The sequence below is a fragment of the Macrobrachium nipponense genome, chromosome 28 (genome assembly GCF_015104395.2).
Source record: "Macrobrachium nipponense isolate FS-2020 chromosome 28, ASM1510439v2, whole genome shotgun sequence".
Taxonomy (NCBI): Eukaryota; Metazoa; Arthropoda; class Malacostraca; order Decapoda; family Palaemonidae; genus Macrobrachium; species Macrobrachium nipponense.
Window position 1 is genome coordinate 67,608,261 of NC_087217.1, and position 14,282 is coordinate 67,622,542.

The 14,282-nt window shown below is 39.8% G+C and overlaps 1 protein-coding gene across 1 annotated transcript; it reads left to right on the top strand.

Annotated features, from left to right (window-relative positions):
- The first annotated feature begins 12,943 nt into the window (after positions 1-12,943).
- On the top strand, positions 12,944-13,579 carry LOC135201223 (acidic phosphoprotein-like). The gene has a single exon (XM_064230100.1). It carries the CDS (start codon positions 12,944-12,946, stop codon positions 13,577-13,579), a length of 636 nt encoding a protein of 211 aa, XP_064086170.1.
- Positions 13,580-14,282: the final 703 nt, after the last annotated feature.

Sequence of the window (14,282 nt, forward strand, 5' to 3'; positions counted from 1 at the left end):
CCTAAGGCGTCCAGGGAGACTGATCAGGCATTTAAAAAAGCGAGGTCTTCGAAAAGAACTCCGGTAATCCTGTGTTTTCACGACTTAAACAGCCTAAACCTCAGGATTACAAGCTGAAACCCTACAAAAGTGGTGAAGCCGAGGATGCAAAGTGGCTGAGAGTAATGGAGAGGAAAGTGCTACAGGTATTAGACTCATAAGACGACACCAGAGCAGAATAATGAAGTAAGAAATGCACCGAAGTGTCTTTGGCACAATCGAGTTTCTTGTACAGCGTATAATGCTTTATAAAACTTAGCCACGGCCCATGAAACTCTAAGCCGGCAGTGGTGGCCTATTTGTTCCGTTGCCTGACGCACTATCGTGGGTAACTTTAACCTTAAACGAAATATAAACTGCTGAGGCTAGAGGGCTGCAATTTGGTATGTTTGATGACTGGAAGGTGGATGATCAACGTACCAATTTGCAGCCCTCTAGCCTCGGTAGTTTTTCAGAACTGAGGGCGAACAGAAAAAGTGCGGACGGACAGACAATGCCATCTCAATAGTTTTCGTTTACAGTAAACTAAAAATATGAATGACATTCTTTGTACATCAGACTAAGTAAACAGATTTCTAATCAGCCGTAGGTTCATCATTCAGAATTGCAGCGATATTGTGCCTTAGTTTATCTGCAAGAATGATTTGTTTTAAAATTTTAGAGATGCTGGTACTCCGGTAACTCTCTCTCTCTCTCTCTCTCTCTCTCTCTCTCTCTCTCTCTCTCTCGTTTTTCGGAATATGGGATCTAGGCCTGATTCCAAACGTTGGGATATTTTTCACGTGGCTAGGAACCAGTTGGTTACTTAGCAACGGGACCTACAGCTTATTGTGGAATCCAAACCACATAGAGAAATGAATTTCTATCACCAGAAATAAATTTCTCTGATACCTTGTTGGCAGAGCTGGGGATCGAACCAGGACCATGAGATCGGCAGTCGAGCACGTTACCGACTTGTCCAATGAGGAACTTGCAATATGAATCAACTGTTAGGAGAGGGTGGAAAGTAAAATGGAGGAAAGATGATATAAACGGAGGTACAGTAAACGGAATGAAAGAGGTTGCAGCTATAGGGGCCGCATCGAAGCTGCAAAGATCTGTAAGTAATGGTTACAGTGCACCGTGTGAGGTGCACTGATTGCACTAACCCCTACAGGGCTCTGTCGCTTTTAAATCACTTCTAACGTCCTCGTTGGACGAGTGGTTTTCGCGCTCGGCTGCCAATCCAGTGGTCCGAAGTTCGATTCTCGGATCGGCCAACGCGGAATCAGAGGAATTTATTTCTAGTGGTAGAAATTCTTTTCTCGTTATAGTGTGGTTCGGATCCCACAATAAGCTGTAGGTCCCGTTGCTAGGTGACCAATTGGTTCCTAGCCACGTGAAAATATCCAATCCTTCGGGCCAGCCCTAGGAGAGCTGTTAATCAGCTCAGTGGTCTGATAAAACTAAGATATACTTAACTTAAACCACTTCTCAGTTCAAGGTAGCCCTGTAACACCCATCGCGTCACTCTGTAGTCCATGCAGCGCTTGGTTCATGGATAATTATTTTACCTAAGTCTTTGGAATTCCTCCCTTCCTCTGTTTTCCCAGGTTCTTATAATCTGCGATTCTTTAAGCTATGGGTCTGGCCCTCTCTTGGGGCTAAGATGTAATGGCTATATCTTTGACATTGACAATATACCTATTTTCTTTTTAATTGATAATACAAGATATTAATACAGAGAGAGAGAGAGAGAGAGAGAGAGAGAGAGAGAGAGAGAGAGCGACGGGAGAAAGATTTGAAAAACTGTGGAAAAATTGTCTGAAATAGATTAATTAAGAAAGAGCGGAAAATATATTACAGGTCTTACTGATGATTGTCGACAGTAAATACGGTATAGTGTGAGTGGGTTTCGAGTTGAGTTTGTACGTAACTAACCCAGTGAGTTACTTCACTTAATTATCCAGAGAAAGAAAGATTGGAAGGGATAGAGTTGGTCTTAGCCCCAAGAGGAAGACAGATCCATAGCTTCAAGAACAGAAGATTGTAAAAAACCTGTGGAAAACAAAGGAAGGAAGAAATTCCAAAGTCGGAAGTAGAATCATTATCACTGAACCAAGCACTGCATGGACGAATTAAAGCATGCTATATAGCATCTCTCGAATTTTAAAACAAATCTTTCTTTTAGATAAACCATGGCCTAAAACCACGGCAATTCTCAATGATGAACCGGCGATTGACTAGAAATCTGGGAAGAGCAAAAAGCAATAATCTCCTTTATCATCGAAGTAATTAATGACGAAAGGAATTTCCAATTACGTTTTCTCATCCTTTCGTGATTACCTCCCGGCTTCTATTTCGGTTTGGTTGATGACCCAGAGAATCAGAAGTTTAAAAAATGTGCTGAAATCATATCATGCGATCACCATTAAAATGACCACCAATAATCAATGTCACTGTTATTATTAATATTGTTACATTAAATATTATATTATCAATAATAATCTTGTACATATGGCTACCATCTCTATCGTTACTATTGCCACCACTGATGTTTCTTCCCCTAAGAACCCGTCCTGAAACAATGTAAGTTCGTCTTTTGAGTAATACACATTTTCAAAGCATACTCCTGCTAGTAGTAGTACCTATACTCTGTAGTGTATGTTTGATTCAATACACAAGCAATTCACGTACCTTGTCTCTGATTTTTGTATCCAGAAGAAAGGATACCTATGGAACCACCAGCTTGTAAAACAAAAGAAAAGCATGATGTAACATCACATTTACTCATCACATTCCCCAAATGACTGTCATCACAAGACCCATAGCAAACTACCGTGGAGTGCAATATACCAGAGAAATATTCCATTACTGCGATAAGATTAAAATTAAAATTTTATCTTGAACAGGAAATATCTCTTGTTCTAAAGCTAATTTCAACTCGTATTAGATGTTCTCTAGAATTAGTGTTTTAAGTCACTGTTGACAATAAAGTTTTGCGAACTTCACGCTTTGTATTAGAGCAGATTTCCTTTAATTGTCTTTTCAACGCAATTAAAGATGGATTATAACTTTTTATTTTTATTTTGTATTAGTAAAATGAACAAGCCCGGGAGACAGACTAACAGGAGACAGACTAACAGACGGACCTTCTTCCTCCGTCGAGAATAAAAAACGGCCCTTTTCAACAACAGCCCGAAATATCTCCCGAGAAACTGGGCAAGTTAAGGAGCATCGAAAGTCCCCAACTTGAAGGCATTCGGTCCAGTTCAATTGAAATTCTTCAAGATACGAGAATCCACATCACATCCATCCTATCAACAACTTCCTTCTCTCTCTCTCTCTCTCTCTCTCTCTCTCTCTCTCTCTTTCTCTCTCTCTTTCTTCTTTTTCTTTACTTTTCTAGGGGAATTAACGGCTTTTCCAACAATTTCAAATGATTGTCAGAATCCCGAGAAGCACATTTTAAAAGTTTTTTTAAACTGTAAAAGAGATTTTTTTGTCTTACATAAACTTCACAATCAAATAAAATATTCATACATTATTTATGATGTTAGAGCACCGTACTTGGGTAATGCTGGGTATGCTGACGACCTACCTGGATAAGCTAAAAACTGTCGGTACTTAAGCCCCTTTTATATTCATGAGGAGTACGTCGTGGGGCTGGCGACCCGAAATAATTACTGAAGAAAGGAATGGTAAAATCTTAAGTCTCCCCGTCTACTATGAGATTCACAGCCAATGTCCCGGTGTTTTTTCAGAGTAAAATTTTATCAACGTACATGACAAAGGTGCCACTTTGTCACAGGGTATCTTAAATTCCTGCATAATTTTTTTTTTACTGTATTCTGTATTACGGAATTTGCATAATTCTGGTAATTATAAAAGTAACAAAGACTTCTTGTAGACATCGCCAGCAAACTCAGAGGAATGGCTTTCGAAGATATAATGACGTAACTCATGACGTCATTAACTTGCCTCCTTCTCGATGGATGATAGGCTATTCGTGAAAAAGTCTCCACTTCTGGCAACAGTGAAATACAACCAATACTCCTTGTTTACACTTTGTAGTAGTGGTAGTTGTAGTAGTAGTATTAATTTATATAGGATTTATGCCATGAGGTCGAATCCTAGAATCCTTGAAGAAAAGGGTTTCCACAAGTAATCCGAGAAATTACTTTCTATCACTATTTCTCCATTGAAAAATTATATAATTAAAAATAAATTAACAAAGTAAAGAAAACTTTGGCATTCGTCGTTCTCCTTAGATATTTTTCTTAATATGGTGGTGACGATTATTGTAATAAATAGACAATTGCGTAAGATTAGATTGGATTATACGTAGAATTTAGACTTCATGCCAAGCAATGGGACAATTGCTTATCATAGCCGCCATTCTTGAACCCTTGACAGAGTACGAATATTTATTCTGACTAACAGAGATAGCTGTGGGAGGGGTCAGGACGTCATATGCTTATTCACGTATAACTTTAAACCCATACACTAGATTGTTCCGTCAGTGGCTTCGGCTGCTTTATTTTACTCTTATGAATATACTTTTTTCTATTATGAGTAATAATGAATGCTGCCGAAAATTAGGTAGGGATGTAAAGTATACTATGGCTAAGTAATATCTTTGTCAAATGTACAGAAAAAAGTTATTCCGGAAAAACACCCGGACAAAGGCTCTGAATCTCATAGTAGTAGGAAATTACGAAAGTTGGGAAAATACATCTATGAAAACACTATATATGTATATATATATATATATATATATATTATTATATATATATATATATATATATATATATAACACGAAAGTTTGGAACGTGATGAATATATGAATAAAGGTAGAAGCCTCAAAGGAAAGTGAAACAATGGAGTAGCTGCAAGATCTTTTGACTCAACTTCCTTTACTTGGCGGACTACATACATTAGAAACTGAGTGGACAAGGAAGGGTCGTATAAGTGACAGATAGGTATTATAAAGGAAATAAGTAACTAGAACCCAACACACCTGGAGAATTAGTAACCTTCCCAAAAAAAACATGGATACAATTTAAGAGGTTTACAAAAAGATTAAGTCCAACAGCTCAGACACAAGCACAAGACAATTAAAGGTCGGCAACTGACCACATTCAAACTTTTGGTAAACAAAAACCTTTTTTTTTCGCAAGATAAACTTATTCACAAAATATATATTAAAAATACATATACAAAGAAAATATCTATGAGGCAACTAATTTGCATTTAAGTCTGTGATTGTATCTTTAAGGTCATTCTTAAACTTGTTACATATACAAGGATCTAAATGAAGAAATCCACGACTGACACTGAAATTACAAATGGAAGTATGTTGTGTAATGGCTATTCTAAAAGATTTCGTGATATGACATCTTTTGATCTTGCAGTTACTGAACCGCCAATCCAATTTATCCGGTGGTTGTTTTCCCTTAAATGAATGAATATTGCATTGGATGTTTGCCCATTTTTGACAGAATATTTATGCTGTTTGATTCTTACTTCTAAGCCCTTGCTAGACTGACTGACATAAAAAGAGAGGCAGTCCATATATGGAATTTTATATATTATGTTGTTGCTTTCCCTGGAGCCAATTTTTAATAACATTGCTTTTAGTGTGTTGTTATAAGAAAAAACGAGGTTGACCTTAAAAGATTTTAATAATGATTTTATGGTTTCAAAACCGTTAAAATAAGGCAAGCTGAGAATGTTCTTAGGGTTTTCGTTTTCCGCATTACTTACAGTATAAAACTTTTTGTAGGCTTTATTATAGCCAATATCTAATATATGTGAAGGATAACATAAATCTGTCCCTATTTTTCTTATGTATTAAATTTCTTGATCCAAATATTAGGGACAGACAATGCGCAATGCTCGTAAAAACACAAGAAACAAATTGATATTTTTTAATAAAATTTAATAAAAAGGGACATAAGTTAAGTTGTTGGTCGGTTTCCTACAAATACTGAATTTACATTCAAATGGTTCTCTATGTATCAAAACATCTAAGAAAGGGAGGCAATTGTCTTTTTCCAATTCTAAAGTAAATTTAATCGATGGTACCTGGTTATTTAATTTAGAGAGTAAATCATTTACATCAATACCAGCAGGCAAAACAGCTAAAATATCATCAACATATCTACCACTTTAAAGGGATGTAAATGATATTAGGTAAATAGTGTTTTTTCAAAGAATTCCACGTTCAAGTTTGAGAGAAGTGGTGATAAAGGGTTGCCCATTGCAATACCTAATAATTTGTTGATAAAATTCACCATTTATAAACTTATAATCACAAATGCACGACCTATAGTTGATTCACCTAAGGTAGATTCTTGGATGAGCCCTATGCTTACGAGACGTTTGTTTGGCGGCCGCTGATTGGCTGGTACCGAGAAGTAGGCAGCTCCCAGCCAATCAGCGGCCTCCAAACAAACGTCTCATAGGCTTAGGGCTCACCCAAGAATCTACCTTAAGTGAACCAACTATAGTAAGTGAAATAATGTGACTTACAGGTAGAGGTAATTAGTGCTGGAGAAAGATCAAAAGAAGAGACAGCAAGAACAGCTGGAAGACAGGATCCTCAAGATCACAGAAGAAAATTAGCAACTGAAGGACAACGTAAAGAAAATTGGGCATAGAAACAATGTGAAGGCAAGGGATATGACTGCGCAGTTGGCAGAGGCAAACTGGTAGGCTCAAAGGCATAAGAAACTCCTACGACAGAAGTAGAAAGACCTGCAGTTCAAGACTGAAGAAGCATCACGGATGGCGAAGCTCACGCAGGTACAAAACGACACGGCCATGCAGCATGAATCCAAAATGCAAGACATCGAGCTCAGGTTCCAGCGCCTGCAGATGGACGTGGAGGAGCTCTCGAAGGAAAAGTGTCAACTCCAGTGCGAACTTCAGCCGTGCAGGGTTGCCGTTTTAAGGAATTTCGTCTACTAGTGTGACTTTCTGGTGACATCTGGCAACCTTCCGTGGCTTTTCCGATCACAGTCCATGGCACTGAGGAATAAAATTCTTCACTTTGCCTTTCTATGTTTTATTAAGAAAATAAAGTTATAAAACATATCCTGTTTATTTACAGAAATGAATTTTATTGAAATCCTTTATTTTACTTAGTCAAAAATACTTTATGTTAAGCTGTGACGTGTAGTTTTTTTTATGTCACGGAAAATAATTCTACATCGGAAAATACACATTCTAACCAGTAAATCATAAATAACGTAAAAAAAAAAAAATCAGAACTGCTTATGGTAACACTGCTAAAAGCCAATGTTTGAAGAGAAAACGGCATCGCTGAATTCAGGCAGCGGAACTCTAGAGGAACGAGCTGATTGTCCTGCTGGAGGAATGAGATTGTCGCCTCAAGTCGCTGGAGAAGAAGGCCGGTGCCCAGGGCGAAAGGAACGACCAGCTGGATGACGAGGATGGAAAGCTGCGAGGAGTGAGGAGAAAGTGGTCTTGGACCTGAAGAACCTCCAGGAGAAATACAGACGCCTGGATGAGAACAACTGTAAAGTCCAGAAGCAGGGAATGGCCGGACGAAATATGTGGTGGCCTCACGAAGACGGATCAGCTCAAATAAATTAAGGAGAAAGTTTGTTTAGAAATAACTTTGCTTTGTTAATTTTTGTAGGATATTGAACTAGTAGGGGAGTAAATATGATAAAATGCTCTCTAATCGTTATATTCATTCTTGGAAGCCCCAGAAAAACGGCAGGAATCCACGAAATCCTAGGAAATTGACGGGAATCCGGAAGCTGAGGAAAACCATAGGATTTGTGGGAGCTCCAGGAGCAATCTGAGGAATCAGTGGCATATTCGCGACCTAAAGTCAAGGTGAGGTGTTGAGTGGATAGAAGCATCTCCAAAAGGCGCACTCTCTCTCTCTCTCTCTCTCTCTCTCTTCCTTTCCCCTCCCCCTTCTTCTCCTCTCTCTCACACCGATTTTTTTCGTCCGATCAGCGAAGTTAAGCAAAGTTGGGTATGGTCAGTACCTTGATGGGTGACCGCCCGGGAACGCCAGATGCTGTTGGCGTCTACTTTTAGAGCTTAAGGAATTATAGGAAAAATAGCAGACTGGATCGAAGACTGGGTAACTTATAGAAAACATAGAGTCGTAATGAATGATGAAGAATTAGAATGGGCAGATGTAACAAGCGGAGTTCCTCAGGGTTCTGTCCTTGGCCCTCTCTTGTTTTTTTATTTACTCTAATGACACTGATGTAGGCTTAACTAGCAGGATAGCCAAATCTGCAGATGGCACCAAACTAGGTGTAAATGCAGCAGACCCAGATGCAGTGGAAAGTTTAAGAAATGATCTAATGAAAATAGGAGAGTGGTGAAAAAATGGCAAATGCCTTTTAACGTAGATAAGTGTAAAGTGATACAAACAGGAACAAACAACCATCATGAAAGCTACATGCTACTTGGGAATGACATAAATAGTCCAGAACAATAGGAGACCTTGTAGTCATTATTACCAAGGACTTAAAACCCACAAAACAGTGCATAAAAGCTGAAAATATGGCATAGAAACTAGCGGAATCCATAAAGAGGCAGTTAAAATACAGAAATAAGGAAACGGTGCTGCAGCTCTACACATCTACTATATTTAGACCCCATCTTGAATATGCAGTACAGTTTTGGTCACCAACACTAAGACAAGACATAAATAGATTAGGTGTACAAGCATACTGAAGACGACTAGAGAGCCTAAACATGTATGACTTAGAAAGACAATGACTGCAAGGACAACTAATAGAAACATTTAGAATACTGAAAGGCATAACAAAAGTAAACAGTAACCTATTTACGTTAAACGAAAACCAGACAAGAAATAATGGATGGAAACTAGAACTGAAGATATACAACATATCCCAATGTGGGAACTTCTTTACATACAAGATATGACGCATGGAATAAACTGCCACCAGAAGTTGTTAATAGCAACAGTGTGGAGGAGTTTAAAAGAAAGCTAGACAAAATAATTAGTGAGCACACGATGTCTCCTTAGATGGACTAACAAGTCTTTGAGACATCCTATTCCTTGTAACTCATTGTAACTCTCTTACCTTCTCTCTTTCTCTCTCTTTCCTTCTCTCTCTCTCTCTCTCTCTCTCTCTCTCTCTTCTCTCTCTTTCTCTCTCTTCACTTCTTTCTGTCTCTCTCTCTCTCTCTTTCCTTCTTTCTTCCGAGACGGCGTGGAGGCCCGCCACGGGTCCCGGGAGGGCGGGGAGGCCCGCCATGGACCCTGGGATGGCAGGGAGGCCCGCCACGGGTCCCGGGATGGCGGGGAGGCCCGCCACGGGTCCTGGGATGGCGGGGAGGCCCGCCACGGGTCCCGGGATGGCGGGGAGGCCCGCCACAGGTCCTGGGACGGCGGGGAGGCCCGCCACGGGTCCCGGGATGGCAGGGAGGCCCGCCACGGGTCCTGGGATGGCTGGAAGGCCCGCCACAGGTCCTGGGACGGCGGGGAGGCCCGCCACGGGTCCCGGGATGGCAGGGAGGCCCGCCACGGGTCCCGGGACGGCGGGGAGGCCCGCCACGGGTCCCAGGATGGCGGGGAGGCCCGCCACAGGTCCTGGGACGGCGAGGACACCCGCCACAGGTCCCGAGACGGTGGGGAGGCCTGCCATGGGTCCCAGGAAAGCGGGGAGGCCTGCCACGGGTCCCGGGACAGCGGGGAGGCCCGCCACGGGTCCTAGGATGGCGGGTGGGCCCGCCACGGGTCCCAGGATGGCAGAGAGGCCCGCCACGGGTCCCGGGACTGTGGGGAGGCCCGCCATGGGTCCCGGGATGGTGGGGAGGCCCGCCACGGGTCCCGGGACTGTGGGGAGGCCCGCCACGGGTCCTAGGACAGCGGGTGGGCCCGCCACGGGTCCAAGGATGGCAGGGAGGCCCACCATGAGTTCCGGGATGGTGGGGAGGCCCACCACGGGTCCCGGGACAGCGGGGAGGCCCGCCACGGGTCCTAGGACGGCGGGTGGGCCCGCCACGGGTCCCAGGATGGCAGGGAGGCCTGCCACGGGTCCCAGGACGGCGGGGAGGCCCACCATGGGTTCCGGGATGGCGGGGAGGCATCTACAAAGGGACTCGTAATACATTTTAGTAAGTATTTCTGCACCAGTGATTTACTTCTTTATTCACCCACCTCAACATTTTTAAATCCCCTCAATGGCTTTGTCTTTGGAATTTTAACTCATTTGAGGTCGATATTATGATGAGTTGTCCTATAAAGGTGTATTAGTTAAAAAGATGAAAAATACAATAATCACATTTTCTGCTAATACGAAAGGATTATAGTTATCAGCTGTTAATTACATAAACTTTCAATTTATCAATGAATTTTCAACTTGCACAGTTCAGAGTAGCCTATGTATTATTAACCCAAAACGTAGCGACCATGACTGTTTGCTGTTTGATTTAAATGGAAAACTATTATCAGAAATAAGTCTAGGCTTACAATACATTGGAGAATTTAGTTTGGGCTTTGATTATCATTCTTAAACCATAGATCATCTATGATTAAACATAGCAACTATTTGCCGTATAGCTAATTTCTGTAGGTCCATATTTTCAAGTATTCCATCTTGCATATGCCTATATATGCAATGAGATTTATAGAAGAAAAGGTACAGTTTTGGGAAAAATGACCCTACCATTAAAAACTATGATTAAACTTAGCAACAATTTTACCGTTTAGCTAATTTCATCATAATATTTTCACTGTTTCACTAACGCGCAACAAACAAAAACATAAAAGTGTACACATGAAATTATGGAAATTGACAAATCTGAAATAAATTATAAGTGCCATGCATGTCAAAATTTCGGGTTTACTATAGCATACATGTACAAAACACAAAACTTTGCCATTTACAAAATAACAAATCAAAACTAATGATGATTCTCGAAATCCTTAGAATTGCTGGTTTTCAGGAATGATATTTTTTCTGACCGCTATAAACATTTTCCCATTTGAAGTGAATTTGTCAGGTAGAATATTTTCAATTTGGTACCGTACTTAAAGTAAAGACTCATGAGATGTATAAAGGGCCGATATAGATAATACATGTATATATATAGATTTTTGTTAGTTCTAAAAATTTCACCTAGACCTAGACCAAAAGAAGCCGCTGCATTTGTTTTGATTTCTGTGCCAGTCTATCTATTATTTCCGGGGCTTCGACGCTGGCAAGGATATCTTTCTCACATGACATGAGCATGAATGATTGGAAGTGTTCTGTTAGTGAGTTCCGTGGTTTGCTCTTTATGAATTTCAACTTGGAAAATTTTGTTTCACAAGCGATTTGAGTTACTGAAAGTATTAGTATAAGTTTGTGTGCAGTGAAAAGGCGGGAATATGTTTCCGTGTAGGATTATAGTTCTTCTGCCAAAACTTCAGCAGTAATGAAAGCCCTTCAAAAGCAAGGAATAGATGAATCTTATGTTAGAACACGTGATGATATCTATAAGGGTAGTACAGAAATCCTAAAACCACTTAAAGGCAAAAAAATATTTCCGATTGAGAAAGGAGTTAGACAGAGAGACCCCAATCTCTGCTAAATTATTCACAGCGTGCCTAGAAGAAGCTTTTAAGAATTTAGATTGGGAAAATGTTTTTAACATTAATGGGAACAATACCTTAACAACTTAAGATTTGCAGATGACATAGTTCTACTCAATGAATCAAGAGAGGAATTACAAAAGATGATAGATTTGAATAGAAGAAGAAATGTAGGACTGAAAATGAATATGAGTAAAACTAAGATACAGTTCAATGAAAATGCAGGGAGACAACAAATAAGGGTTATGGATGAACCTCTAGAGATTGTTAATGAATATGCGTATTTAGGACAGACAATAAGTGTTTCCCCACGACATGAGACCGAAATTAAAAGAATGATAAGCATAAGATGGAGAGCTTTTGGTAAACAAAATGAGATTATTTAAAATAAAATGCCACTTTCTCTAAAAAGAAAAGTATTTAATCACATGGTCCTACCAGTATTAACTTATGCATCAGAAACTTGGAGCCTTACTATAGCCTTAGAACATAAACTAGTTACAACTCAAAGAGCTATGGAAAGAATAATGATGGGAATAACACTAAGAGACAGAAAAAGAGTAACATGGATACGAGAGCAAACTAAAGTAGAGGATATTCTAACAAGAAGTAAGAAAAATAAATAGACGTGGGTAGGATATATAATGAGAATGTCAGATAATAGATGGACGAAAAGAATAACAGAATGGGACCCTAGAGATTGCTAACGAAGCAGAAAGAAGAGAAGACGATGGATTGACGAGTTAAGAAAATTTGCGGGTACAGACTGGCAAAGAAAGACCATAAACAGACGAGAGTGGAAGAACAAGTCTGTCCTTTTTCCTGCAGTGGACTAGCAACGGCTGATGATGATGATGATGATGGTGAGGATGATGATAATGCTCTCTTAACTTCACGAATTCTTCAAACATTTCTTTATGTAATCGGATGGGTAGAATGAATAAGAATTGGATAAAACAGATAAGGTCACATACGAAAATGAATTAATACATAAGTCTAGTGCTATCTGTATTTCTCTATACACATGAATCACACTGTATTTCTCTATACACATAGAACTACTATCTAAAATATTTTGCGGATGTGAGAATAAAGCTTCAAGTAGAGTATATTGAGTCAGGTGGAAGGATGAATTACAAATAATAACATAAAAGAAATTACGTTAAATCCATAATTAAGTGATATAATAATGAAACAGAGATGAAGATACCTTGGACAAGTCCTTTGCATAACTGGCTCCCGTGTCACCACAGAATTCGGAACCCCAACTCTGACCAAGACCTTCATTTATGGGGACTGTAAAATGAGGCTGTAAATGAGTATGAAATGGCGGCTGTGAACAAGTATGAAAGGGAGGCTGTAAATGAGTATGAAATGGCGGCTGTGAACAAGTATGAAAGGGAGGCTGTAAATGAGTATGAAATGGCGGCTGTAAATGAGTATGAAAGGGAGGCTGTAAATGAGTATGAAAGGGAGGCTGTAAATGAGTATGAAAGGGAGGCTGTAAATGAGTATGAAAGGGAGGCTGTGAATGAGTATGAAATGGCGGCTGTGAACAAGTATGAAAGGGAGGCTGTAAATGAGTATGAAAGGGAGGCTGTAAATGAGTATGAAAGGGAGGCTGTAAATGAGTATGAAAGGGAGGCTGTAAATGAGTATGAAAGGGAGGCTGTAAATGAGTATGAAAGGGAGGCTGTAAATGAGTATGAAATGGCGGCTGTGAACAAGTATGAAAGGGAGGCTGTAAATGAGTATGAAAGGGAGGCTGTAAATGAGTATGAAAGGGAGGCTGTAAATGAGTATGAAAGGGAGGCTGTGAATGAGTATGAAATGGCGGCTGTGAACAAGTATGAAAGGGAGGCTGTAAATGAGTATGAAAGGGAGGCTGTAAATGAGTATGAAAGGGAGGCTGTAAATGAGTATGAAAGGGAGGCTGTAAATGATATGAAAGGGAGGCTGTAAATGAGTATGAAAGGGAGGCTGTAAATGAATATGAAAGGGAGGCTATAAATGAGTATGAAAAGAGCTGTAAATGGCATATGAAAATGGCGGCTGTGAACAAGTATGAAGGAGGCTAAATGAGTATGTAAGAAGCTGTAATGAGTATGAAAGGGTAGCTGTAAATGATATGGAAAAGCTAGGCAAGTAAATGATAAATGGGAAATGGTGGCTTGGACAAGTTGAAGGGAAGGCTGGTAAAGTGAAGTATGAAAGGGAAAAGGCTGTAAATAATTATGAAAGGGAGGCTGTAAATGAGTATGAAAGGGAAGGCTGTGAATGAAGTATAATGGCAGCTGTAGAACAAAGTATGAAAGGGAGGACTGTAAACATGTGTAGAAATGGGAGTTTTTTTTTTTTTTTTTTTTTTTGTTTTTTTTTTTTTTTTTGTTTTTTTTTTTTTTTTTTTTTTTTTTTTTTTTTTTGTTTTTTTCTGTAAATGAGTAAATGGAAAGGGAAATCTGTATAGGAGTATGAAGGAAGCTTAAATTTGAGTATGGAAAGGGAGGCTGTATATGAAAAGTGTGAAAGGAGGCTGTTAAAATGAATAAATGGGAAATGGCGGCTGTGGGGAACAGTAAATGAGGGAAGGGCTGTAAATAAGTAAATGAAGAAAGGCTGTAAATGAGTATGAAAGGGAAGCCTATAAATGAAAAAGTATGAAAGG